This window comes from Rissa tridactyla, chromosome W (genome assembly GCF_028500815.1).
Source record: "Rissa tridactyla isolate bRisTri1 chromosome W, bRisTri1.patW.cur.20221130, whole genome shotgun sequence".
In the NCBI taxonomy this organism is placed as follows: Eukaryota; Metazoa; Chordata; class Aves; order Charadriiformes; family Laridae; genus Rissa; species Rissa tridactyla.
Window position 1 is genome coordinate 4,345,523 of NC_071496.1, and position 26,839 is coordinate 4,372,361.

General features: G+C 47.4%; 1 protein-coding gene across 1 annotated transcript; it reads left to right on the forward strand.

The window, feature by feature from the left end:
* The first annotated feature begins 5,807 nt into the window (after positions 1–5,807).
* LOC128902057 (SKI family transcriptional corepressor 2-like) lies at positions 5,808–16,956 on the forward strand. Its single transcript, XM_054184387.1, has 4 exons — positions 5,808–6,593; positions 9,082–9,156; positions 16,473–16,538; positions 16,938–16,956. Exons 1-2 carry the CDS (start codon positions 5,808–5,810, stop codon positions 9,151–9,153), a joined length of 858 nt encoding a protein of 285 aa, XP_054040362.1. The 3' UTR covers positions 9,154–9,156; positions 16,473–16,538; positions 16,938–16,956.
* The last annotated feature ends 9,883 nt before the right edge of the window (positions 16,957–26,839 follow it).

Below are 26,839 nucleotides of genomic sequence, written 5' to 3' on the forward strand. Positions count from 1 at the left end.
AGGAAGTTACTGCAAACATTTATCAATAATGAATGAATCTCCTGTAATAAAATACTCACGTAATTAGCTACAGTCAAGTACGTGCATTACGCCAAGGCTTTTGCAACTCTTTGTTGAAAATCCGACTTAGATAAATCCTCTCAAACAGCCTTTTAAAAAGAGGAAAAAAAAAAAAAACCAAAACAAAAAAAAACCAAACCCAACCCAGGAGCAAACCACCACCCACCACTTCTCCTTCTTTTATGCCGGTTTCTGAAACCCAAACCGTAACTACTCCTGAAATATAACGGAAAACTCTTTGGTGAATTCAGAAGAGTCATTAACATTCAGCTTTAAGTGAATGTTAACAGTAAATAAAGAAATCTCTTGATTGTAATAGTTGCAACAAAGCAATAATAAACCAGTGGGTGGTCATCAGTAATGATAAATGTATCATTATTACCGTGTGTTGGGGAACAGGGTTTGGAAAGTACTTCAGACTTTTTAGTGGCAGGCTTGGTGGCAATTCGTTTCTTAGTCTGGAGAGACAGAGGGGGGAAAAAAAAAAAAAAAGGCGCCATATAATTTTACACACAATTTAGGTGAAAATAAATTTAAATCTGTATATTACATTTTTAATTTCAAGATAGTAATTAAAGCTGGTTCATTATACCTCCTCTGAAAGTCTCAGTGCTCATCTTAATTGCCTGTTTGTACAATCTGCTTTCTAAGACACCCAAGGTTACTGGGTTCCGAAAGACGCAAAATTGAATTATTTACTGACGTGAGGAGCCTTCGCCCGATGGCGTCACGTCTCCCTAGGAAGTTTGGGCTCGCCGGTCCCCACCGCAGCCCGGTCGGGGGGCTCGATTGTCTGCCGTGGAAGTTTGTCATTCCCTTAAATACTTGGATGCAGGCACGTTTCTGCTGGAAGATGTTCAGGGCGCTTTAATTTATGCCTGTGAAAGAACAACAACAACAAAAATCAATAGCTGAGGTGTTTTCCGTTTGGGATTTTTGTTTTTCTCCTCCTATCCCACCACCCCTCCCCGGGGGGGGGGGGGGGCGTTAATTCACCCACATCTAAACTTGAGGCTCTTCTTCCTCCCCGCCACCCCATCCCCCGGCAGGACAGAGATAAACCCACTCGTGTTTTTAAGCGCTGAGGGGCGGGATATGGAGCACCCATCTCCTCCCGGGCTGCCAGTCGCTTCCCGTACGACGAAATAAAATCGCAAATCGCATTTTATTTTTTTTTTTTTTTTCTTTTGCTGCTGTTTCTATTCGGGAGGATGATGTCGGGGGGCGGAGGTATCCGCATCTCCTGGCTAAGGTCTGCACGTACCTTCGGCGAGGACCACCTCGGCTTTGGATGGCTCGGAGTAGATTAAATTGGGAACTTAAGAGAGCTCCCTCAGACAAAAGATGCCGTTCGCGGTTCCTACCCTTCAGCCGCCGTGCTGATTTTCAGCTACCGCAGGGATATCAAACTACCTAGAAATGCCCCATCCCTAAACTCTTCCGGTGCCTTTCGAAAGCCAGGAGAAGATCGCGATGAGTCTTTTCCCCTCCCGTTATTACGATTATAGATGCATCTTTCCGAGGCGTCCTCTTGCCACTGAAAAACTCCACGTAGATCTCTGCCCCTTTTGTTGTGTCTAGCTGGGTTATTCAAGAGCAGAGACAAAAGCCCGAAGTGATGTGATCTAAATGAGCTCTGGGGTTTTCCAGATGGGACCACCTCTATTCCAAATGCCCTTTCTGCTTAATATAATAAAACGCGCTTAAAAAAAAAAATAAGAAAGAAAAAAAAAGAAAAAAAACACACTTAGAAAAGAGCTTTGCTCTAGATCACACAGCGCAAGGGAAATCTACCCAAAAGTATTTTAAAACCCTCCTTTGCTGCCTAAATTTTGTTAGGAGAAGAGGTTTTATAACGATACCTTGTGTGCCTGCTACTTACGCGGCTGCAAGTTTCAATGGGATGTGGAGGGGCGGGAGGAGGGAACGGATCCGCGTTGGGGGTGGTTTTCTTTGTGGTTTTTAAAACGCACCAAGGTTATCTTACTCCTCGTGGCCTCTCTGCTACAATATTTAAGCGCTGTGGAAGTAAATAAAGGCCGTGAGGGCGGGTTGGGGTAGTTTAAACTTGGCTGCTTTTCTCAGCTACTCGTTTTTGCAAAAAGCAATCCGCAGCCAGAGGATCTGCTGCTGTCGCCTCTCGCTCAGACGCTGCAGGGTAGAATCGCGATAGTGAAGGGAAAAGGTAAAAGGAGCCAGAGATCGTGTTTTGTCCCTTCCGAGCTTCCGGGAGAAGTTTGGCTACCTTCCCCTCTCCTCTCTTAGGAGGTGACTCCAACCCAGCCGTTGCAAACGGTAACAGCAAATAACGAAATGAACGGGAGTATTTGGAGGCAGTAGCAGGACAGGAACTTAGATCTGCAGCTACCCGGGTAGGGGGAGTGTGGACACCCTACCTCAAGTCGGGACACCCCCACACCGCCCATGCTGGGCTCCAGCCGGCCGCGGGACCGGCGATGGGGTCGGCTGCGGCCGGAGCAGCCGCGCGGCCCTCGCTCACCTGGGAGACACCTGCGGGAGCCGCCCGGCCCCTGGGTGGACCGACCTTTCTCCAGCAGGCTGAGCGCACCCCCCGTGCCCGTGCTGGGGTCCTGCTACCCCACGAGATTTCCCAACAAGCTTAAGCAGGAAAGAAGTAGAGAACGGTATATCGTCGCCCCGCTTCTCTCAAAGTCTGTTCCCACTTCGGGGAGCTCCACCGAGCCAGGGCCCCGCGGGGCGGCTGCGGGCAGTGCCCGTGAGACATTCAGGGTCTTTTCATTCCTCTCCCCTTCATGGGGACCCCTGTCCCCATGGGTCTCAGCTTTCCCTATAGAGGAAACTGAGGAAGCCCCTTTCATTTTTCCAACGGAATTCCAGGGGTTCAATAGCACCGAGCAGGTGAACAAAAAAGTTTAGGTTGGCCGTTCGTTTATTCGTCACTAAATAAAACACAGGCGGCGGTTAACGACTCCCCCGGACCGAGCCTGCGATTTCAGCCTCTCCCGGGCTGCGAGGACGGAGCTCGGGGGGCAGCTTCGTTGAAGGTGCTTTGCAAAACCCGCTTATCCCTTTCGCCTCCTGCAACCGTTTTTTCCTCCTCTTCCAACGCGGGGCTCGGAGCCTGGGGCGAGATTATCCATCCCCGGTTCTCCCGTCGGGGAAAAGCCACCGGGTGGCCCCGGCGGCCGCCGCGGGGATGCGGGTACCGAACACCCGCAAAATCAGACGCCTTCTCCCTGAAAAAAAAACCTCCCCCGTCCCTCCCGGTGCCGACCAGGGAGCGAAGACAGGAGGGGAGATTTTCTCCGTGGCGTGGTAATAGATCATACGATGTGTGACACGGGTTTAACCAATAAAACAATTTGAATCAATTAGCTGGCGGAGGAGAGTTTTGAAGTGTAAAATTCATGTCAGTCTGGCTAGGAAGCATTGATTAAAATGTCACCGATGTGAGGCTTATAGCTATTGCTCACACGAAAGCAGCAGGCTCCGTGCAAAAGAAGCTCGGGAAAAAGTAGGAGGGAGGGGGAAAGAGGGAAGCCTCCGTGTGACAGTGGCGGCAGGGTTTAATAAGAAGTGACAGAAGTAATAAGCAGAGGTGTGATTTTTTTTTTTTATTTTATTTATTTATTATTTTTCAAAGTTAGCGAGAACCCGAGCGATCCCGGGGGGCTCCGCCGTTTCGCTCCCCCGGGGCGGGGGGGGGAAGGTAAGCGGAGAGAATCTGTGAGGTTTAACTTGGGTGTCCTGGGAAAGGTCGGCGCAGGGATTTTCGCCTGGATCTGTGATGCCCAGGGAAAAAAAAAAAAAAAAAGAAAGAAAAAAAAGAGGGAAAAATAAAACAAAAAAACCCAACCACTAAGTTTTCGTAGCTAAATGTGGTCATGTGCATGGAGAGAAAAAGAGAGATGGAAGAATTTTTGTAAAAAAAAAAATAAATCAGAGGGCTGTTAGGGAATACCCGACGGTCCAGATGTCCTCCTCGTTTTTGCTAGAAGGGAGTTTTTCTTTTTCTTTTTCCCGCTTTTTGGCCGGTTCCTCTCTGGAAAGGACGGGAGTTGAGCGAATTTGGCCTCCCCGCTCCCTCCTACCCCTGGGGGGGGGGGGGGGCGTCGCGGTGGGGCCGCGCCGTCCTCACCCCACAACTGCACGGAGCGTGGGGACCCGCGGGGTGACGGGTGTTTTTCGGGGGCAGACCGTGATAAAAAATAATCTACATTTTTCCTGCACGGTATTCACCTCCTTTCGGAAAAAAAGGAGGCAGTACCGTTCTATAGATTATTTGCTAGGTTTGGGTTTGGTTTTTTTTCTTTAATTGGGGGCCTAAAGCAATTAGGAAAAAAATATATATTTGCGCCTTGTTGCTCTTTGTGGGAGCGAGAACCTGAGTCCGGGTCCTTCTGGAAGTGGATTTGGTGAACCAAAGGTATTTGGGAAGGGGAGAGTGGGTCGCAGCAGCTATTCATGCCCGTGAGGACACGGTCGAGGCGAGAAATCAACTTTATTTTTTCTCTTTCCTCTCCCCCTGGCCCATAATTTCGGACAAATCCGTTAAAAAAAAAAAATACCGTTTCCGAAAAGACGCGGGGTTTCTATCGAGTTTCTTGGAAGCGAGCGGGCTCAGACCGTGGAGGGGGGAAAAAAAAAAAGCTGAAAAAAGGCAGAAAAAGCCAAAGCGCATCCCACTTTCCACCGTTCCGAGCTCAGCTTCCCCTCGCCGGGAAACCGTGCGCGGAGCCGGGGTGGGAGCGCTCCGGGGGGGCCGGCCCCGACGGGGCGCCCGCATCCCCTCCCGGTGCGGGGAAGAATGGATGGGGGGGGGACCGGACCCCCGCCCCCCCAACTTTCACCGCCCCGCTGACGTCACCGTGCCCACGGGGAGGGGGGATGGAGTCGGGGGGGGGGGGGGGGCGGTGAGGCGCGGAGCTTCCGCGCTTGCAGCGAGGGCAGGGCTGCGGCTGGCCGCGCTGCTCCGCGGCGGCGGGCGCTGGGATGCGCTTCCCTCCCGGTGGCGGTGGCACGGAGAGAGCGCGGCCGCGGAGGTAAAGGATGCGCGGGTGCCCGCGGAAAGCATCGCAACTTTTATTATTATAATTTTTAATTCCCTCTTCCGCGCTTTGCCTGTCCCTGCGGGGTGCGGAGGGAGGAACGCGGCTGGTGGGCGCGGAAGCTCCGCGGAGCATCTTCCCGGGACAGCGGCGGGTTTCCAGGACGGGGAAGCGGGAAGGACAGACCCGCGTGTCCGCGGCGTGTTTCGGGATGAACTGCCCGTAGGTCCGAGCATCTTCCCACCAGGGGAGGCGGCGGTTTGCTCATTTACCGTCAGCTCCGCACGTCGGAGAACCGGGGGTGCGCGGAGGCTGCCCCCGGCGAGGCCAGGGTGGGTTTTGGGGGGGGGGGGGGGGGGGGTCGCTAAGGGTGGCAAATTCCCACGCTGGGAGATTCGAGGGGGGCGGTGGGGTGCTTGCGGCGGGGACTCCCCCATCCTCGTTCGGTCCCCCTCATCCATTCCGGGGGATTCTCCCCATCCATCCCCGCTGGGTCTCTCCATCCATCCATCCATCCATCCATCCATCCATCCATCCATCCATCCATCCCGGAGGGAGTCTCCCCCAATCCATCCCCGCTGGGTCTCGCCATCCATCCCCGAGGGGGGGGTCTCCCCCCTCTCCGTCCCCGAGGGGGTCCCCGACTGACGGCGCTGTTTCTCTCTCCCCCTTCCCCGCCCGCAGCTGGAGCAGAGCAGCCCCCCCGACGCTGAGGCGATGGCGACCAGCCCGTTACCCGGCCCCACCGACATCTTGCTGCCCTCCCCGTCCAGCGCCTACCCGCCGGACCCCATGAACCAGCCGAGGGCCGGCCACGCCGCCATGAAGCCCAACCAGGTGGGGCAGGTGATCCTCTACGGCATCCCCATCGTCTCCTTGGTCATCGACGGGCAGGAGCGGCTGTGCCTGGCGCAGATCTCCAACACCCTCCTGAAGAACTTCAGCTACAACGAGATCCACAACCGGCGGGTGGCCCTGGGCATCACCTGCGTGCAGTGCACGCCGGTGCAGCTGGAGATCCTGCGGCGGGCCGGGGCCATGCCCATCTCCTCCCGCCGCTGCGGGATGATCACCAAGCGGGAAGCCGAACGGCTCTGCAAGTCCTTTTTGGGGGAGAACCGGCCCCCTAAGCTGCCGGATAACTTCGCCTTCGACGTGTCCCACGAGTGCGCTTGGGGGTGTCGCGGGAGCTTCATCCCGGCCCGCTACAACAGCTCCCGGGCCAAGTGCATCAAGTGCAGCTACTGCAGCATGTACTTCTCCCCCAACAAGTTCATCTTCCACTCCCACCGCACCCCCGACGCCAAGTACACCCAGCCCGACGCCGCCAACTTCAACTCCTGGCGCCGCCACCTCAAGCTCACCGACAAGAGCCCCCAGGACGAGCTGGTCTTCGCCTGGGAGGACGTCAAGGCCATGTTCAACGGCGGCAGCCGCAAGCGGGCCCTGCCGCCCGCCCCGCCGGCCCCCCCCGCCGCCGCCGCCCCCCACCCGCTGGGCTCGGTGAAGGCGGCGGCCGCCGTGGTGGGCGGCGGGTTACTGAGCCCCCACCTCCTGGCCGGGCCCCCCGACCTCCACCACCAGAAGCGGCCGCGCTTCGAAGAAGACGAGGAGCTGCAGGAGGCCGTGGCGGCGGCGGCGGCTCACGGCGGCAAGAGCCCGCGGAGCTACCCCGTCATCCCGGTGCCCAGCAAGGGCTCCTTCGGCGGCGTCCTCCAGAAGTTCCCCGGCTGCGGGGGGCTCTTCCCGCACCCCTACGGTTTCCCCGCCGCCGCCTTCGGCCTCTGCCACAAGAAGGAGGACGGCGGCGGTGATGCCCTCGGCGGGGCGGCGGCACACAAGGCCGGCGGGGGGGGCGGCGGGCGGCGGCCTCTCGGGTCTCTTCTGGCCGGGCAGGAAAGACGCCGCCTTCTACCCGCCCTTCTGCATGTTCTGGCCACCCCGCACACCGGGGGGGCTTCCGGTACCCACCTACCTGCAGCCGCCACCGCAACCCCCCGGCGCTTTGGGCTGCTCGTTGGGCGACGGGGCGGGCCTGTTGCGCCAGGCCTTCCTGGACCTCTCGGAGCCCGGCGGCGAGGCGGGGACGGCGGGGATGGGCACGCCGCCCGCCGCCGCCGCCGCCCCCCCGCCCGCTCCCGCCGCTGCCGCCGCCCGGGACCCGCTCTTCGAGTCGCCCCCTGGCGGCGGCGCCGAGCCCGCCTCGCCCGCCGCCTCCGAGGGGGGCAGCGGCGGCGGGCGGGTCCCCGCGCACCACCCGCATCTGCTGGAGGCGGCGGCGGCCGGGCGGAAAGCGGGCGGCGGAGGAGGAGGAGGAGGAGGCGGCGGGGGGGTACCACCATTCTAGCGCCTTCCGACCGGTGGGTGGCAAGGAGGACTCGGAGAGCCTGGCCAAGCTGCACGGCGGCGGCCCGCCCCGCTCCGCCTCGCCGCTGCAGCTGCTGCTGCCGCCGCCGCCGCCGCCCCCTCCCGAGGAGGCGGGTTGTGACCGGCACCCTCTTCCCCCCCCGCCGCCGCCGCCGCCGCATCCCCCCCACCGCCTCCTTTCCCCCGGCGGCACCAGCTGCAGCTTCGCCAGCGAGGACAGCAGCGAGGAGGAGGAGGAGGACGAGGAGGAGGAGGACGAGCCCGAGGTGGACGTCGAGGGGCACAAGCCCCCCGAGGAGGAGGAAGAGGAGGAGGACGAGGAGGAGGAGGGCGAGGAAGAGCCCCGCGGCGGAGACCCCTCGGCGGCCGGCGGCCGCTTCCCACCCGCCCGGGGCCTGCCCGAGAAGGGCGGCCGAGAGCGCCCCGCCGCCGGCCAGTTCCCCCGGCCGCCCGCTGAGGAGAAGACCGGGGAGGGTCAGGCCCCGCCGCAGCCGCCTCCCGGGGGTCCCCGGGCAGGCAGCGGCGGCAGCAGCCCGGCGCACCACCCGTCCCTGGAGGAGCAGCCCTCCTATAAAGATGTAAATGGCACCTTCAGGTCCCTTCCCGCGGCAACCGACACCCCCCTGGGGTGGGAGGGGGTCCCCTGGGTGGGGGGAGATGGACTGCTGAGGCCCCGGTGCTGCCGTGTCACTCCCTGGGTCCCCCTGGCCGCCATGTTAGGTGCTGGGCCCCCCCCGCCCGCCATGTCGGGTGCCATGTCCCCAGCCGGCGTGACAGGCCAAGGCTGGACCTGGTGGGCCACGGTTGGACATGGCCCACCTCATCTTTCCCTCAAAATCAGGTCCAGGGGGGCGAGGGCCTGTTCCCCCGGCGTGCCTGTCCCTGTGGTGAGCCACTTCGATGGCGGCACGGCTTTACAACATGGCGGCCGAGGGCCCGCCACGGAGGCTGACATTTAAAATAACTACGGCAGATTTATTGGTGGGTGTCGTTCGATGGCCTGACCTCCTTGTCCCAGATGGGAGAAAGGAATCCAGGCCCCATCTTGGGCATCCTTCCATAAAGGTGGCTGTGCAAGACGCCACAGTGGGATTCCCCACCATGTTGTTTCCCCGGGCGCGCTTCTTGTCCTGGCTGTTGATAAACCGCCCGAGACTGCCTCTCTGCTCCCAGCCGTTTCCAATACTGATCTTCTGTGTTTCCCTCCTTTCGTTTTTTTGTTTGTTTTTTTTTTTTTTTCCTAGAATCAGAAGAGCAAGGAGAGTAATCAAGTCATCTTGACAACGAAAGAGGACACCTTCTCGGGTGAGTACGGATCTGCCCGCTCACCGCGAGGTGTGGGAGTTCGCAGTCGTGCGAGCGGCGCGGGCTCGCTCTCCGTCGCTCGCTTTCAACAAAAATAAATCACTTCCGTGATTTCAATTAAAAAAGTCCATTAAACATTCTAATAGTCTCTCTATGGTGGTAATTTAGCATTATATTCATTCGCATCCAAAATGCGCCTCTGTGCGTGCCGAATATACAAATATATATTTACTTTTTTTCTGGATTCGGATACTCATTTCGGTTTGCGGTTTCTTGCGGGTGAAAGCGTTTTAAGCGCTGCATTTTGTTTGGATTTCAGATAAGAACAAGGAGCATAATTTTTTCATCACAGATTCAGAGCCTTCAGGAGGAGACTTCTGGAGAGATATAGCAGGTAGGCTTGGAAGAAGGTAGAGGATAAAGAGACAGAGACTTAAATTCATAATCAAATGTCTGAATATTTAGTACAAGGGTAAAGATAAAAACAATTCCAAGCAAATACAACTGAGAAAAATGCAAATAGGTGGAAAGCAGTGACATTAATAGGAATAAGATTATTAATTGCTGGGCATATTTCAGCAGAAATTTCAGAAATGTATCAGGTTACACAATGAAACAGGCTGGAAAAGCATAAAATGACAATAATTGAAATGTTCTCTTTGAAACCTTCCATTAAAAAGGATCACAGCTTATTGCTTTTAATATCTGTCAGAAAGACATTAAAGGTGTTTTATGACATCTATGCCAACATTTATATTATCTCCATGATAATGATCTCTACACAAAATGTATAATACATTTACAAAAATTACATTATACAAATTAAATGAAACCACCTTTTACTGATTGCTAAATGTCTCCAAGGGGTTTGGGAAAGACGTGATTAGAAGTTTTGATACTAAGTTGTCTATTGCAGTGTCTTAAGGAGAGGGTTTTGTTTCTTGGGAAAAAGGAATCTAATTTTCCATTTATGTAATGCAAACTGCCTTGGCTTTGACTATTCACGGTTAATTGACTGTCAAACGAGGTTGTTATCCTCAGGCAATGTCTGCAAATTTGCCTGTCAAATGAGACAGAGAGAGCAAGCGGGGAGAGAGAGAGTTGTACAAGGAGTGGAAATGAAGAAATGGGATCTTATAGAAATCTTATATAATAGCAGAGAACAATTGAAAGATCGCAAACATTTGGAAATGTACCCCGTTGCAAAGGGTATTTTTTAGGCGTACTTAATAATAAAAGCTGCTTTAGCAGTGGTAGACGAGGAAGAAACGCGTCGGCGCTGTAGATTTTTGTAAATTTTGTGGTTGAGGGATCGAGGTTGTGGACCAGTGGATAGCACATAATTATCTTCTGTACTTTCAAATAATTACCACTGAGAGCACAGCAGTGATACTAGGCGGAAGTAAACCTTAAGAACTTGACAATTTTTAGGAACACAGTACACTGTGCATAGTCAGTGTCCTGCACTGTGGCCGGATTATTTTGGAAAAAATACGTATTTTTTTTTTGTCTTTTAGAAAATGATTCTATCCGTGCTCATTTTAAAAGTAAATTATGGCGATACTTTGCTTTTTACTTAGATTTCGTAGCTCCTCACTTTCTCCGAAACTCCAAATGTTTTGTACTCATTGACACTCGATGAGTCCTTCATGGTAAATTTAAATGTAAATTTTAGTTTTCAGAGCTGTGTACTACCCTGCATGCTTCGACTCTGTGGAGAGTCTTAAATATAGTAAGTAAACTGGGAGCAGCACCTGGGTGTCTGAAGGTCTCGGGACTGGATCTGAGACGAACGGACTGTAAAGAAATGCCAAATGTTTAAGGGCTCGTTTCTGGAGATGATTTCTGCGCGCTCTCTAAGCAAGAGCGGCCCCGTTATCTTCAGAGGGATTCGTATCGGTACGTCTGTGTAGGATTGGGCCTTCTTAATCTTGCCCAGAATTAGTGGGTTCTGTTCGCAGTGCTTTTGTGATTGGTTGTCAAACCATTTTGCAGAGTATTCTGGCTCTTCTTTAATATACTTAATACATTTACGAGTTACTTAAAGCTATGCCTTCTTAATGAGATTAAGAAAGATGAAATGATCCTGGAAATTCCTCTCCATGTGAGATGGACTTGCATTTATCAACTAAACCGAGTAAAGAGAGTCTTAAAACAAAAGCGGCATTTTCTGTGCCAGAGACGATCACTTGTAAGGGCGTATGTTTGCTTCTTATTCTCAATGTGTCAATGAACTTAAAAATTCATAATAAGCGCAGCTCTTTCCAAGGCTGAAATACATACGGGCTTGAAGATCCCGTAGCCGTTTGTCCTGTGTCGCCAATAAACTGTCGGCGAAAATCCCCTTTCCTTTTCTATCAGGCAGTGCTCGGAAAAAGCTCGGAATTACTCAAATTCCCCTGGCACTTTTGAAAGGTAACTGTGACTAACTTAAATAACCGGTCCATTTTCGGAGGGAAAGGTGAGGTTTGCCATCCCGACCCTCCTTCAGCAGCTGGAGTTGAAGGGTAGGAGAGCTGTGTGTGTCTGGCACAGCGTCGCAAGGCTGCCTTGAAAATACTGCGTTATCTCTTAAAAGAGAAGTTGAGGTCTGTAAGCTGCTCCCCAACCAATCTGATTTTTTTTTTTAGTCTGTTTTAATGAGAAGGGGGAAGCTCTAAAACTGGGTGTTAATCACAGCTAGAAGTCAGCTTCTCAAATCTTGTTACGATTTCCCCACTTTTGTTTTTCGTGATTTGTAAAAGACGGTGTGGCAGGCATTTCAGGAAAATTCAGGCGACAAACAGTGAGGCAGATTCTTCTTTCATTTAGTCTTAAATATATACCCAGAATAACTCTGCAAATATTGGTGCAATTACTGTAGATTTACGGTAGCTTGTAGAGGGTTGAAAACAGCCCGGCGTTTGTTACGTATAGCAGACTGGACAGTATTGCAGTCTTTACCGGGATAAGGGGTAAAGCATTGGATCCAGAAGTTAAATAACATAAAATCTAATATTTGATGACAATAAAATTACAGAAGGGGTTTGCAAAAAAGCAAAGAAGTTAAAAGTTGAAATGGGGGAAGATGAGGTGAAGTTTCAGGTGTGGAGTCAACACTGCATATTAATAGATAAGGAGCTCTCTCTGAATTATTAAAAGAGGGTGGAACGTTGTTGAATTTCTTTCTTTTTTTGCAATTCTCACAATATTAGGTGTATTGTTGTTTTCTAAAGCCCCGTCTTCTGGAATCTGGTGAGAATCTCCCCTTCCATTTCAAACAAACTAAGAATTAGAAATTTTCTATCCCTCATGCTTCTAGATTAAAATTACAAAATACTTCCTAAATGTCCGCGTAGGGTTCAGACCAAAAGCCAGTTGATTTGTTGCCTCTCTAAAACATTTCATATTTTTAAGTCGGTCGCAGTTTTTGAGCGTTCAGTTTGAAATCCTGAAGCTGTTTTCTCCTTTATCCGTTTGTACTTCGACGCAGATGTTTTTTAATGGGATGTTCATGTTTTAAACTTTAAATGGAGGTTACAAATGAGGAAAAAAATCCAGGCAAAAATAACAACTAGTTTGTTTTAATTTAAAACAAACTTTTTTATTTGTTTAAAACAACTGGGTTTGTTTTTTTTAAGTGGTTTAACATTTGAAGCTCCAGATTTTGTATATCAGCCCCAGTACAGGAAAGCACTTAAAAGATGCTTACTGTGTTTCCTAAAATAGGCGTATTTTCCCAAGTCCTGATTATCCTATTGATTATTCCCCCCAAAAGCAGCATGAATATGCACGATGCATGAGTATTTTCAGGAAGGGTAGGATTTCTTCAGGACATACACCAGAACCGTGCGTGTCTTAAAGCAAGTAATTACTAGCAAATACAGATGGAGCTTTTGGAGATCTGAAAGTCTGCCGGTTCACGTCTGCCTATATTTTTAAAATGGATATATTTATAGCCAGAAGATTCCAACATCTTCACTGCTGCGGTCTCAGTGTCTGCAGACAGCGTTCTCTGCAGCTAAAAATACCGGTGGACGTTTAAGTTATGGTGGACTATCCATGCTGCAGGCATCACGGCGGTGAAGCTCACCTGCTAGGAGTGAGCTGCAGGGTGTGCTCGGTGATATTTAAATACCGTCCAGGAATAACAGGGCCGACGCCGAGACGCAGGCGGGTGGATGGTTTCGGTTGATGTGGTCAAACACTGCAGACGTAGTGAGAATTGTAGAGTATGAGATTGGGACAAGGCGCGGGGCTGAGAGTCAGGAGAGCTGAGTGATATTCCTGGTCCATCAGAGGTCTGCTCTGGGCAAATCAGTTGCCCATTGACGTAGCCAAGTTGCTTGGGCCAGCGTGGAAATTTTTAGCTGCTGTTTGAAGAGAAGCTTTGAGAGCTTACCGAGGAAGGGTTGCAGGAGATTGCCAGAGGTGGCACAGCGTGAAGAGGTAACCTGGCTATGTCTGGTTTGGCTTTGTACAACGAAGGCAACGTGCGTTTATTTTGGGGAGAATAAATTTGGAAATGTTTCTGTTTCTTATATTAAAACTTCAAATCTTAACTACTCCAGTGGGCATACAGCTGATAAAATGCCAGCATCAAAAGAGCTGGGGTTGTGTCAATGTACAAATTGGGACCTCAGGTTTTCAGAGCGTTGGAAGATTTGAGGTGTGTCTACTCACAGCCATAATTTCTCCTTTCTTCCATGGGTGGATGGTCACGTTCCAGGTTAAGAAAGCCATTTGTGTAAAATACAACCCATGTACCTTTATTCCAGATTAATGATCTCTGTCCATCTGAGCTAATAGGGAAGAACAGAGGTACCAAAAGCTTTAGCTGAGGTAGTGCAAACTGGCTATGAATACTTCATCCCCTTTCCCCCCTAGCCAATAGACAGTTGAGGTATAGTTTGATTTTTCTAAATAAACTGAAATAGACCTTTTTTTTTAAAGAAAACCTAGGTGTCCGTACTGGGAGCTGTGCAGCTTTCAGTGCTGCTGGTTTAAATGCTGCTACAAGTTTGTGTGTAGACAAGGCCCAAGAGAGTTATGGCGGAGCTATTAGAAGGGGAAGCGATTTTTTTCTAAGACTGATTAAAATTCTTTGGGCTTTCTGTTTGTTTGTTTTTAAACACCTATTTAGCTTTTAATTAACATTTAAGAGAAAGGAAGCTGGTTAAATATTCAATACCTCCTCCCTTTCAATTAAGGTAGAACAGTACACAACGCATGATGAGGCCTCTGGGAAGTACGGAAAAATGGAGAAGAGCAGGCTCCTGATTATCATTTTCAGGGGGACCGGAAAGGTGAAACCCATCTGATTATTACTACCGTTAACAATAATAACGTCGAGGGGTTTTTTTTGAACATCAGAAAGCAGTTTAAAAATGCAGTTATTCTTCAAAACCGTATATGCTGGGTTTTGCGTTTAAATACCTTCACTTTTCCCATCCTGTTCGTTACTTATTTCGGGGGCGAGGATGGGGGATTTTCTAATAAGCCTTTTCGGTAGCTTACTAGAGAGGCTGCAGGTGCTGGAGAAGTTATTCTTCATGCTACGTGCCCTTATTTTCTTTTTGATGCCATTTTTTCAGTCCAGGCGAGTCGGCAGCCTCAACCGTATGGCCCTGAAAGCTCAACTGAACAAGTGGGAAAGAGCTATGTTGCCGCCATGCTCTGTGCTAGGATCTAGTCTCGTCCCTTTTTTCTTCCTTGCCCTTGAAAAATCCAGTTACATTCCATCCGTGAGTCTGTTATCCCTCAAAATTGCACATAAAACATTTGGAAAAGAATACCTCAATGAAAGAAATTGATTTGGAAAATGTACTAGTATTTATAATTCAGTAAATACCCTCCCCAAACCTAAATTCCTTCTGTTTGATTTTATGGACTCTAATTTATCTGACAAAATACTTCATTAGCAATCCTGTTTAAAACAGAATTATGTTCACTTAAAAAAAAAAGGCCGTTCTACATTAAGGAAACTCCTCAAACCACTGCCCAAAAGGTGATGGATTTTTAAGCTTGCTCTTTTAGCGTGGTGAGACAACTTACCTGTAGAAAATACTTTGTTTATATCAAATGACATAAAAAAAAAAAAAAAAAGATTTTTTTAATCGTTGTGTTACATAAACAGATTTTTAAAATGGAATTGCTGGCACCAGATGAGAGTTGTGTAAATGTATATGCCTGAATGAGTGGTTGTTTTTTGTTGTTTTTTTTGGTTTTTTTTTTAAGGAAGGAAGAGCTAGCGGATGCTAAAATGCATAGCTATTGCATGTGTTTCATATACTATGACTTCAAGGCTTACTGGATATGAGAATGCATTGATTTTTAAAAACAGAAATAAATGTTTTGCAAAAAAGATTTCTGACTGCCTGTAAAACAAGACTTTCCGATTCAACTTTAAAATTACCTTGTTGTGCTGACCTACTATCAAATGCATGGTGACAGCACGAGTTTTTTAAGTAGCTGCTGTCTTATGTGTTGTGGGGTGACCTATTCGGTGCTATGGCTTTTTATTTTCAAAAAAACCCCAAGGTTTTTCCTCCATGATTCTTTCTTCCAAATACATAAACGCACGAGTAGCTTTATATATGTCTGTCTTGTGATTACTCTTCAGTGGAGTTAATGATGTGTATTTACTGGCTGGACTAAACCAAAAATTAGTCCAATTGGTTCAATAATTAGTTATTTACCAAATATTTTCTTAATTATTGAGACTCCATTTCTATTTCAGCTGTAAGTAATAGAAAATCTCCCATTCATTTCCCCTAAAGTGGTATTTTTTTTTCTTTTAAAAACATTTTTTCATGGCTTTTGGTTTCAAAACCCTGTTCAGAGAAATTAGAAGAAAATTTCACAGTTCCAGAGGGTAATGAAAATAACATCTGCTGTCAGAAGGCTCATATTTAAGTCAAACTGTCATCCAGGTGAACGTAACACCTTGTGAAGATTTATTTTATTTTATTTCTAAAGGAAAAAGAGTGAAAGAAGTAGCATGCATATATATGGAAATAGTCAAATTCTGTTATCTAGAAAATTCGTCAGTACTGTATGATTAAAAGTTCTGTGAGCAACCTAAGACAGAAGTCTGTGAATTGGTTGACCTCCAAGGTGTATCCTTGAGACGCAAATATCACTAATGTCAATTTTATCTCAGCTGGATATAAATGATATCCAGTTACAACACGCCCGTGCTGTAGAGCTCTAGAAGATGATAAAGTTAAAGAGCTGATGAAGGCAGAGAGGCCGGTGCTAAAAGGATTTTGCCTGTGGATTTGGGAGCAGGGTCCTGCCCGGCTAAATAGCATGGACTTCCCGTTGTGAAGAGAGGAGATGAGACTGGAGAGAAGGCTCTGCCCCTTTCTCAGCTTGTGTCTAGTCGTTCTGTGGTAAGAGCATCTTCAAGAAGGGTTAGAGCGAAAGCAGGGATCAGTTTGGCAGACAACGTGCAAGAGGAACGCTCCTAGGTACGGAGGAGACATCGGGTCTTGTCTGCAGGAGGCCGTGGTGTAGGGAGATGCTTTACTAAACTAAAAGCAAATCCAAGTCCTGCAAACATTTGTGCTACGCACGTAGAGATTTGTAGATAAACCTCCATTGTACTCTTTCTGTATTTTTTTCTCTCCTTTTTACTCTAGATTCTCTGAAGCAGTTGCATAGTAAGGACAATACTGATGAAAAGCAGCATTGGGAAATCAATAACTTTCTTCTCTCTCATTTTTTAAGGCGAACACACACAAGAAACCAATTCACCTCATTCACTGAAGAAGGATGTAGAAAACATGGGGAAAGGTAAAATAAATAAGGGCCTCTTACGTTATGAAACTGCTCTTTGTTTTAATAGAATATGAGGATAATAGGGGGCACTTTTGTTCTGCACCATATTTTAAGCTTGTCAAGTAACATATGAATAATATATGGACCTTTGGGTGGATATAATTGAGATTAATGCATATATATCAATCAATACATGACACTGTAATATAATACTTTAAAATAATATATTACATTGATTTATATTCATGGCTTTCTGCACAAAATCTATTGTAGGTCTATGCAACACTTCTTTTTTTTTTTTTTTTTTATAACTGCTAAAATATTTTGTCTTATGGTAATGAATTGCTCTGCAACTGTTCTTTCAAGAATTATTTATACAGATTAGCAAAACCACTTTTCTTTTCTCTTTGTTAGAGGAACTCCAGAAGGTTTTGTTTGAACAGATCGACTTACGGAGGAGACTAGAACAGGAATTCCAGGTGTTGAAAGGAAATGCGTCTTTCCCAGTCTTCAGTAAGACACGTATCTGTGGTTTTGGTGTTATTTGTGGGTGGGTGGTTGTTGTCATATTGTTAAAAGGGGAGAGAGGTATGTTCTGAGTTGTTTTGCCAGACTCTTTGACTTGGTTCTACTGAGCTTGATGGCACTTCTGCTGTGGCTTTTCAGGCTGCCCAGGCAAGTCTTTTTGTAGGGGAAGTAGGAAGCTGGATGTCTATTTTTGGTGTGTATTTTACTGGTTTTGATAACACTGAATACAGTGAGTAGACAGAAATACGTCTGGAGCTTCTTGGGGTGTTAAGATCATCGCGGTGATCTTAACCAGCTTCTTAGAGGCTTCTGATGGCAGGCTACTTCCTAGTCATATTTAGGTGGTTCTGGCTAATGCTGGAGAATTGATTTGGCCTGTGTTTAAGAAGTAGAGAGACCCGTTCGGATTTTTCCTCTTGAGGTGGGCTGTTTGAGATGGCCTTTGCACCGTGGTGCTACCCAGGGGTAATGGAATATGCTTGGGCATGTGTTAAATAAAAGAAAACAAAATGGACAGTTAGTAGGGTTTTCGTGAAGCTGCCCGAAAGTTGAACTGCATGCACAGGGATACGGAAAAATACCTATTGATGGAGGTCTTTTGAATTACCCTGGCAGCAGCAGGGGAAAGCATGCTTCCGGGAGAAATCCCACATAGATCAGAACAAGGTAGAAGACACAGTAAGGGCTCTCTAACACGCAGTGAATGTAGCGTGGAGTGATGAGGGCACCTCCATTGCTCTCTGTTTGTCTCTAACACAGCACCACACAGATCAGTACTGTCATGCAGGCTTCCCCATGCCTGGCTGTCATGGGGCCAGACAGCCCCCCCCGTTCAGTATGAAATGCAACCTAAAGGAAAAAGCATGTTTGCACCCACCTTTTGCTTCTTCATGAAGGCCAAAGGAGGTCTGACAGCATCTCCGTTCAGTGTTTTCCTAACGTTGATGATGTGAGGTTTTTTTTAAACTCTGCTTTTTAAGACTTTCAATTTTTGTCCTTGATTTCCTGAGAGACTGTATGTGGATGGTGCACCACAGAGTTACCTGACTCGCAGTAATCCAAGACGGATACATTAAAACCTTCCCAGACTAATTGTCAGGCTCTTCTGCCGCATACTAACTTCTCTTAACTCCTGCGTGACTGAAATGTTTGACCAGCCCTCAATGCAAAATGCCCTTGTGCTGGTTTATTGTTATAGCTTCTCGAAGAGTTTGGACACGCTCTGTTTTGTTAGTCCTCCGAGTTCCTTCATTAAAAACTCCAGGGACAAAACCCAGTATTGCCAGTACCCATGAAGTAAGTCTGTCAAACAAAACCCACGGCTTCAAGCTGAGGAATGTTACACCTCCGTGGATTGCAGGAAAAGGTGGGAACACAGACAGCATTTTCCTATTATTTAAAGAAAATACATTTTTTCCCCTTTCTGTAGTATCGTATAGAGTAAATTCAGGGAAGCAAGAAAGTGTGAGGGCTCTGGGAATGACTCCATCTTTATCTCAAGTATCGAAAGATGTAGACAGCTTCATAAATAAAGGAGAAGAGCCGCCTGAGGTGATACAGATATTAATGAAAGGAGGATAACCTCATCCTTCAGTATAAATTCAGTCATTACTTGGGTTTGGGAGTGAGGTAATTTTCAAATAATTTGTGTGGATCAAAACACTGCTGTGTGGTATTGGCGAAATGGCATCTTGGAGTTTTGCCATTCAGGTCACTCATTTATCCTTTTGTTCTTCTGCAGTAAAATTAATGCTCTGTCATTGCCATGTAAATAAACACTGCAATTAAACCACATGAAATACAATTCAAATAAAAGAAAAGAACACGTACGGCCGACCAAGGAAGTGGCGACCGTGTATGCCGGCTTGAAAAATATGTGGTTTCAGTGTACCGCAAAGTAGTGGTCAATTTTCTTCAGGATTAAAATAGAAAACAGATAATGTGCTATAAACAACATGTACAAGTGACCGTAAAACCTATTTACAGATTTAGATTTACCAAAAAAACACCCCTCCTCCGCATATAATAAAACAAGAAAAAGGGTCTTTGTGAAGCAAGTAAGTGTAAAATCCAGGATAAGTGTGGTTTGCGCTCCAGAGCAGTACGTGTTCTAGAAAAAGAGATGAGGCCTGTTCCAGGCTCTCGCTGCTGGACGGGCCTGCTGCTTTAGGTCAGATATTAGGAAATGTTTGGTTTGCCAGGTTTCCCAAGTTACTAACTGCCCGCGGTGGTGTTGGATAGGGAGAGATCCATCTAAAGGAAGGTGGAGGCAAAATTAAAATGGTATTGATGGATTTATGACGGCTTGGAGACACCTGAGGCCGTAGGAGGGAGCGAAGAGCAGGCAGGTTACTGGCTTTATATCGCAGTCTGGCTCGAAGCTTTGGGCTGAGTGGCCGCGGGGGCTGGATCTCTGTCCCATCCTTAAAGCTGCTGAGGACGGGAACACACTGCCAGGATAATTCTCACCCCCACGGGTCCGGGGGGGGGTGTTCTCCCTCAGCTTTGCCCCATCTGTGGGTAAGTGAGGAGCCTTTGGCTTCTAAGTCTGCTCAAGCTTTTTTAAAAAGGAGAAAATTCATCCCTGTTTCAGCAGGGTGCCAGTGTGTGAGATGTGGAAGGCAGCACTGTGTCTCTCTAGAAAATGCTCCTGTCGGGTTACTGGGAGTTGACTTGAAAGTCACCTTTTTTCGGGTCTTGCATTTGGAACTGAGCATGTTTGCGGCGTTGTACATTAATAGCATCAAACCACCACCCGCAGCAGCGCTGTGCAGTGTTGTGTGTAAACAGGATTTGGTTTCCATGTTCTTCTCATGGAAATCGCTCTTAAATGAGAACTTATCTTATTTGCAAGCTCGTTTAGCAGTACTATGCTGCACGCTTCTCTCTGGCTTCTTGTACCTGCTTGAAATGTGGCCTGTGATAATTTATAAAAGAGCAGACCTCTGCTGTTCGCACCTTTATTTTTTATATTGCTATTGTACTTGAAAACTGCCGATGAGGTTTTCCTTTGCCTGTAAAATCTCTCAACGCAGAGATGGCTTGAAGAAAACAAAAAAAGATCAGATCACTGGAAGAAAATCAAAGAAATTTGTTGTGCTCATAGAAATATGGGCACCTGTGTGTGGTGACAGCATGTTCTCCCGGAACGCTTTGCTGGTTTGTACCTTTAGCACGCATTTTGTCCTGCTGCATTTAACAACGTGGTAATAAAATGGCAGAGACCTAGTCTGGATAGTTAAAGTATTTAATTTTGTGTTAAGAGAACTATTTAAATATTCATATCCTTTCTCTTGGGTATTGCTCATGGCTTTGTCTGTAAGCGTTCGGACTCAGCTAAATGCTGACGGAAAAAAAACACTACCCTTACCATTAACACCCCATTTCCACTGTGAGCTTGGACATTTGCAGTGCAGGACTGAGCAAGATTTCTGAGCTATTTGTTCTGAGAGGTGATGAGCCTGCAAAGGAGGCAGTCGAGAGGAAAGTGTTGAGGAGAGAAGGAAAATTTCTCCATGTTATCTACTCGGGGTGAAACTGGAGGAACTAGCACGGATCTATCAGCATTTAGTGACCAGGGCAGGAGGTGGTCACCTTTTTATACTGCATGGCATTTTTGGGGCTAGGAAGAGGGGAATTGCAAACCTGCTTTATTTCTGTCGGCTTTTTTCTGGTCGAGTTGGAGTAGAGGGGAAAGGCTGAAAAATTCTGTGAGTGTTTACTTGAAATCTGAAGAAATTTATTAAGTTAATGTCATCATATCCTTTTCTGTGTGGCTGTGCTGGACCCTGATGGTTTCAGCCTAAGAAATTTTCTCACTCTTTCTTTTTTTCATTGCTATTTTCTTGCCCTAATGTGCCTCCTTGTCTTTTAAACAACTTTTGCTTATCATTCAGAGAGGGCAAAAGTCTTGTATGAAAGAGGAGGACAGAGCCCTGCCCCCTTGTACTTTCTCCTAGCCCCTTCCTGTGCCCACAGTTGATGGGGACACGTCCCCTGTCCCCATAGGTGAGGTACATCCTTCCTCTCCACTGTATCATGCCATGGCTGCTCACTGCCCTCCTGCTTTTGGGGTTGAGAAGTCGTGGCGAGGCTGGTTTGGGAGCAGGGGAGCTCCCAGCACTGCGGCAACACACAGAATATTAATAGGAGCCGCTCGTTGTCACCCGGTCTCAGATCTTTCCATTGCAATTCAGGTGTTTTCTGTGACTCCCATTACCGTGCTATCGAAGTATCCCACAGTCATTTAATCCATTAATCCTCCCAATGCACTTGGCAGATGAAGCAGTGCTATTATTCCTGCTTTAGTGGTGATGAAAGGAGGCGTGGAGAGACACACGCATGGAGTCCAGTAGAGCAGGTATCAAACCCAGGCTTCCCGAGTCCTGGGCTAGTGTCCCAGCATCCAGCATAACCTCCAACAGCAATATTATGGAACACAGACTAGTAGTTAGTCTTCTACCAAATGAAGTTTTGTCTGAAATGGTTACTGAGGAGGAAAATAAGGGAAGGAGGAGCTGCTGGAGCAGGAAGGCTGGCCTGTGCTGAAACCCGGCTTTCTAGGATCTGTCTTTCAAAGACTTTTTTTCCCTTCTGAGTTCCGCGTCACTGTTTATGGAACTTTAGTCTGAGTTTTGTTCAAAGCCATCAGCGCTGCATTACAAAACTACAAATCAAACCCTGCATCCTTGAACGCCTTCTGTTCTCACATATTGGACATCCCTATTGATGTCAACAGATTTATGCCGAAGCAAAGAAGAGCAGGTTTTGCTCTTCTCTTCAGTGTTGGTAGAAGTTTGACTAATGACTGCAGAGTCTGGCCCATTGAGAAAATTACTGTGAGAATGAATGCTAGCGTCAGAAACTTAGCAGCCTACATTTGCTAATTGGGGAAGCAGCTGAATCGGATTTTTCCGCAGTTTTTCTGTCGTCTTCAGTGTCTCCTACTAGAAAAGAAGTTTTTGTTAGGCGTGCCTTTTAGTTGGGTGAAGGGCTTTGTAGCGCTTCATGATTCCTCAGTAGTGACTTGGTTTGATTTAATTTGATTTATATTAATTCTGTGTGGTCTCTGTTTTAATTACTGCATCTACTTCTTTTCCCCCCCGTTAAGATAATTTTCAAGATCAGATGAAGCGAGAACTGGCATACAGAGAAGAAATGGTACAGCAGCTACAAATTGTAAGTTTGCCTTCTCTGCTAAAAATGTTACGAACTGTCTCTTTATGTTTTTTAAATGCACTCCTCGAACTTTTCCTTTGTGAGCCATGCGGATGTACTATTACCGAGCTCGTATTACCTTATACTTAGCAAGACGTAAGCATGCGGTTCTCTGGATTAGAATCTAATTACCTGGAGATTTACTTTCGTACAGTAACCAGATGGGTCTTCATGTTTCAACTGAACGAAATGTGTTGACTGAACACCGAGAGGTGCTGCTTCAGAGAGAAACGTGAGGACTGAATCAGTAAACCCGAAGTAGTTACGTGTTTCTACCTTGTACAAGTTGCCAGGGCGTGCATTTCAGCCTTCAGTAGGGAATCGGTGCGGGGCCAGCTTCTCACTGGTAAATAAACCTTAGGATGTGTCTTTTTTCAAATTTCAGCCCCTAGAAGAAGTGCTTAACTCAGCAGTAAAGGATCGAGTTGCCAAAACACAGTTCTGTGCAGGTTTCTTGCTTGTTATTTTAAAACCAGGAGGGATTTGGCGTGTATGTGCGTTCGTGCAACTCTAGGTCATTGCGTACAACGGTGCTGTTTTGAAAACTTGACATCCTTAATCCAGTACAAGCAAGGGGTGGAGTATGTGAAACTCGCCCTTACTTAATACTGCTTAGTGTGGTTTTAAGAGCAGGGCATCGTAACGAATGGGAAGCTGTCAGCTAATGCTTGTTTTGCTCGTGCTTTTTGTGTGATCGGCCTGACATTATTCAGCAGGGCGTTTTTGGGGCAGGCTTGCCAAATATCCCCACTTACCTGAATCAGTCCTGTGCTCCAGCATCTAAATTTTCCTTGTGCTTGTCACAGACCCCGGTGCAGAGAAGGCATTGTCCAGCCTTCTGGTACTGTCATTTTCTAACTGATGGGTTAGGACATGAAAATAAAGCTGAAGGCCAGGATTATCAAACTTGTGCTCCTATGTTTAGAGGCGTTCGGGAGCGGCCTTATTTTTAGAGCTGCCGAACATTCCTGCTCCCTGTTCCTGCTGACTTCAGAGGTTTCAATGAGAGATGGAGGGTGCTTGAAGGAGGTTGTTCATGGAGGAAATTCAAGTCCAGAATATCTTTGGAGATTTTTTGCTGCTGCTCTCCACTCTTTTCCTTTATCGTGTCCAGTTGTTACTGTGTTCCCCTTTGTCTGCCGATGCCAGGCAGGTAGTTTGGCTTGATCTGTGAATTGCATTGTCACGGGTGATGGTAATCGGGATGTCATCCTGAAAAGTACTTCCCCTGGTGCTTCGGACTCCAGGCAGGTGATTTGTCTGATTCCTGTGCTGACACACATTTAAGCACAGTGTTTGTGAGACCACTTCAGCCTTTAGCTCTTGTGTCAGCTGAACTTGCAGCTAACAAACTCTCCCTCCCAGGGAGAGAGCGGATCATCTCTGCCGTTTGCTTTGCGGCCCGGTTGTGAAGTTGTTTCTGAAACTGGATATCCCAGACCTCCAGTGAGTCAGCTGTGGTGGTTTTTCCGATTTACGAGAAGGGGAGAAATCGCAAGGTTCAGCGTAGTGCTTTTTCTTGGGCAGGAAAAGAAATATGATCGTGTAATTCACACCCTTTTCACTTACTGATGTATGCTACAGAAAGACTTAATAGTCATTTAATCATTAAACAGAGCTGCCTGAATGTACTTACAGAGACTAGTTTCGTCATTTAATGTACTGCACCAACAATTTAGGACCTCTTCAGTGACTGTGGCTGCCTGAGTTTAATTATTATAAATAGAAACGTTGTCAAATCATCAGTAAGTCTCTGCTCACATTTGGGTATCCCTCCCGATATCGGTGAGTTAGATTGCGTATCCCTGGGACCGATAAAAGGATATTTGCGTACGAAGAACTGAGGGACTGCTGCAAATAACCAGTGTGTGTCTTGAAGCTGGGTGCAGAAACCTTCATTGCCGTTTTGGTCGATAACTGACATGGAGTCATCACTTTCAACGTGATCATCCCCGCAGTTACTTTAATTCGTTAATGTGAACGTATTTTGTATGGTTGTATCTAGAATTAAGATTAATGAGATGAATGTGCTTAAGGATAGAACTTCTTTGGCTTTCTCGGGTTATGGCATGGATGAATTAAATCTTTTGGTGCAGAATACACAAAAAATAATGGTTACCTTTGATTTTTTTGTTGTTGTTGTTGTTTGGGTTTTTTTTTTAACAGGGGTAGATTGTTTTGGTTTGTACATACCTGGGACACCGTACTATTGCTTTAGCAGAGCTGCGCACGCCTAATCTTCTTCTTGACATAGAAGCGCAAAGCGGAAAACCTAAGTGTTTAATGCATACTCAGATTTTAATTTTACGTACAGCTTCATAAGTGTATACCTTTATCGGATTAAACTCTAAATTTACTGGTATAACTAGCCCCGGAATTTGGCTTAATTGCTTTTTTTTTTTTAATTTTACAAACAATATAAATGCACAGAGTCAGTTTCTTTTGGGCCTTCTCACCGCTGAAGGACTAACTTAAATTAGTCCTTCCTGAAGACTTGTGCATGATTTTTAGGGCATCTCTTGTAACAGTGGGTACCGGGGCCACGTTCTGCCCCAACGATGCTTTCACTCACCCTGAAATGGAATTTTTCAAGCTGCATAACTGAGTAGTCAGACTTTCAAATAAATTGATGTGTCAGAGGTGTCTGGAATACACCAAGCTGAAGTTAAGCATGAAATAATTAACCAAATATAATTATATTTGAATACTTTCTAGCGTGAATGCCCGCTGTAACTTGGCAGTTAGACGAAAAGGACTGCTCAAAGGTAGTGCTTCGTGCCCAGCCAGTACCGAACACTGAACGTAACGCTTTTTTCTCCCAGTTCTTGGGTGACATTGTGAAACTGCAATGCGGACGGTGATGCTGAACGGCCACGCGTGGGGTGACAGCTCGGGGCCGCGGGGGGGGTGGGGGGGGACACAGGCTGGCGTGGGCTGCGGGTGCCCTCTGCCGCTCCCCGGCCGGCACTGCACCCGCGGCGGCTGGCGGGGACAGGGGTTGATAGTCCTCATTAACAGCCTCAGTTAAAGCAGTGTTTAATCAATGGGCTTTTATTTTAATGCTTTGTCCGCTCCGGACTTTAAAAAAATTACTTTATGGCTTCCTGAAAGTCAGGAACTAAGGCTCAGATCATTGGGAAAATGGGGGGGTGGGTCCTGTTCTGTTACATCCTCTGCCACGGATGTTGACTTCTTCGGTATGACCTGGCTTGGTAGGTAGCTGGAGCAGTGGGACGATGTGTGGTCATCAGCAAATTTCTGTTGAGAAAGGAGCCGGTCAGAGTGTCTGGAGCGGCAGCCGGGAAGTATCGCAACCTGTTTGTGCCAAGCTCTCGACCAACTGATCGTCATATTTAACAAGAAAATGGATCTCAAATTCTCAAACTCTGAATGAGTTTTTCTCTTCTTCCTCCTTCAAAGTGCTGTCTCCTAGATCGGTTAAGTACAGTGTGTGTACTTGGAGGTCATGGGTAAAATATGGATTTTTACATATGGATTTGGGTATGGATCATCTGGCTTCTCTTATTAAGCTGTACTCAAAGGGCCGCTGAGAATAAGTTGCTGCCCAGCAGGCTGGGGTAAATTCTAACATGGCACACGTGGTATGGCCTCAGAAGAGCCCACCTGCCTTTAGAGTTGTCGATTTGTGTTCAGTCTGACCAGAATTCATCTGTCAGTACAGCCCAGCCAGCTTAACAAAGTACTGAGTCAGCTCCTGCTTGAGGCTCTCTATCCGCCTGATATTGTCTTCTGAGCAACTGTGTTAGTGGATCGCGTTTTAAAAGCGTGAACTTTCTTCCTAGCTGCCCGGTGGGAGAAAAAGATCAGAAGCAGCATTCCCAGCAGGACGCTTTTTAGCCTTTGGTATTTTTGTGAACCCCTCTAAAACATTGCCATAGAGAAGTAGGGCACCATGCCTGTTTGCAGGAGCTAAAATTTGCTGCTAGCTGTTCTTAATTTCCTTTCAGGGGTCCCTTACAAGGAGTTTGTAGGTTCCTGGGAAGTGCTGGCCACAGGTGTAACCTCTCCATTGGGAAAAGCTATGGTGGTGTTCCTCACCCTGGTTTAGATAACTAGGATCATGTAGTGATCAATCGCACTAATTTTGCATGGGAGTAAAAGGCAGCAGGTCTTTGAGGTGTGTTAGAAATGTGAATTACTCAGGCAGTCCCTTGCCTTTCCAGCTGAAGGGGAGAATGTTGATGTGGTTTTGTTTAGGATTTTTGTATTTATTTATACTCCCCTGAACTGAATTCCTCCTCACTAGCCTAACTTTGGGCTGGTGATAATCTTCAGAGCTTGGAACTGGATCCAGCTGGAACTCCTCTGATGTTTGATGCCCTTCTGCTCTCAGTGCTGCTTTGAATCAACTCTGTTCTTCAGAGGCAGGCAATAAAATAAATCAGGAACTATCTACCTGCAAAACTGATTTCTGTCTCTGCATTGTCATTCAGCTTGATCTTTAAAGATTCACAAGGAGTGTTTAAAAGAAGAAAAAAATCTGCCACGTGGTAATGTTGGTAGATCTTCAGAGGTATGAGATCATGTTCCTCTGGGTCCTACTGTAATTA

Bases quoted from the DNA above. Each gene is read 5' to 3' on its own strand.
- LOC128902057 (XM_054184387.1), top strand. From the start codon at position 5,808: ATGGCGACCAGCCCGTTACCCGGCCCCACCGACATCTTGCTGCCCTCC. The intron at 6,594-9,081 runs GTGAAGGCGGCG...TTTGGATTTCAG, and splicing joins CCCCCCACCCGCTGGGCTCG to ATAAGAACAAGGAGCATAAT.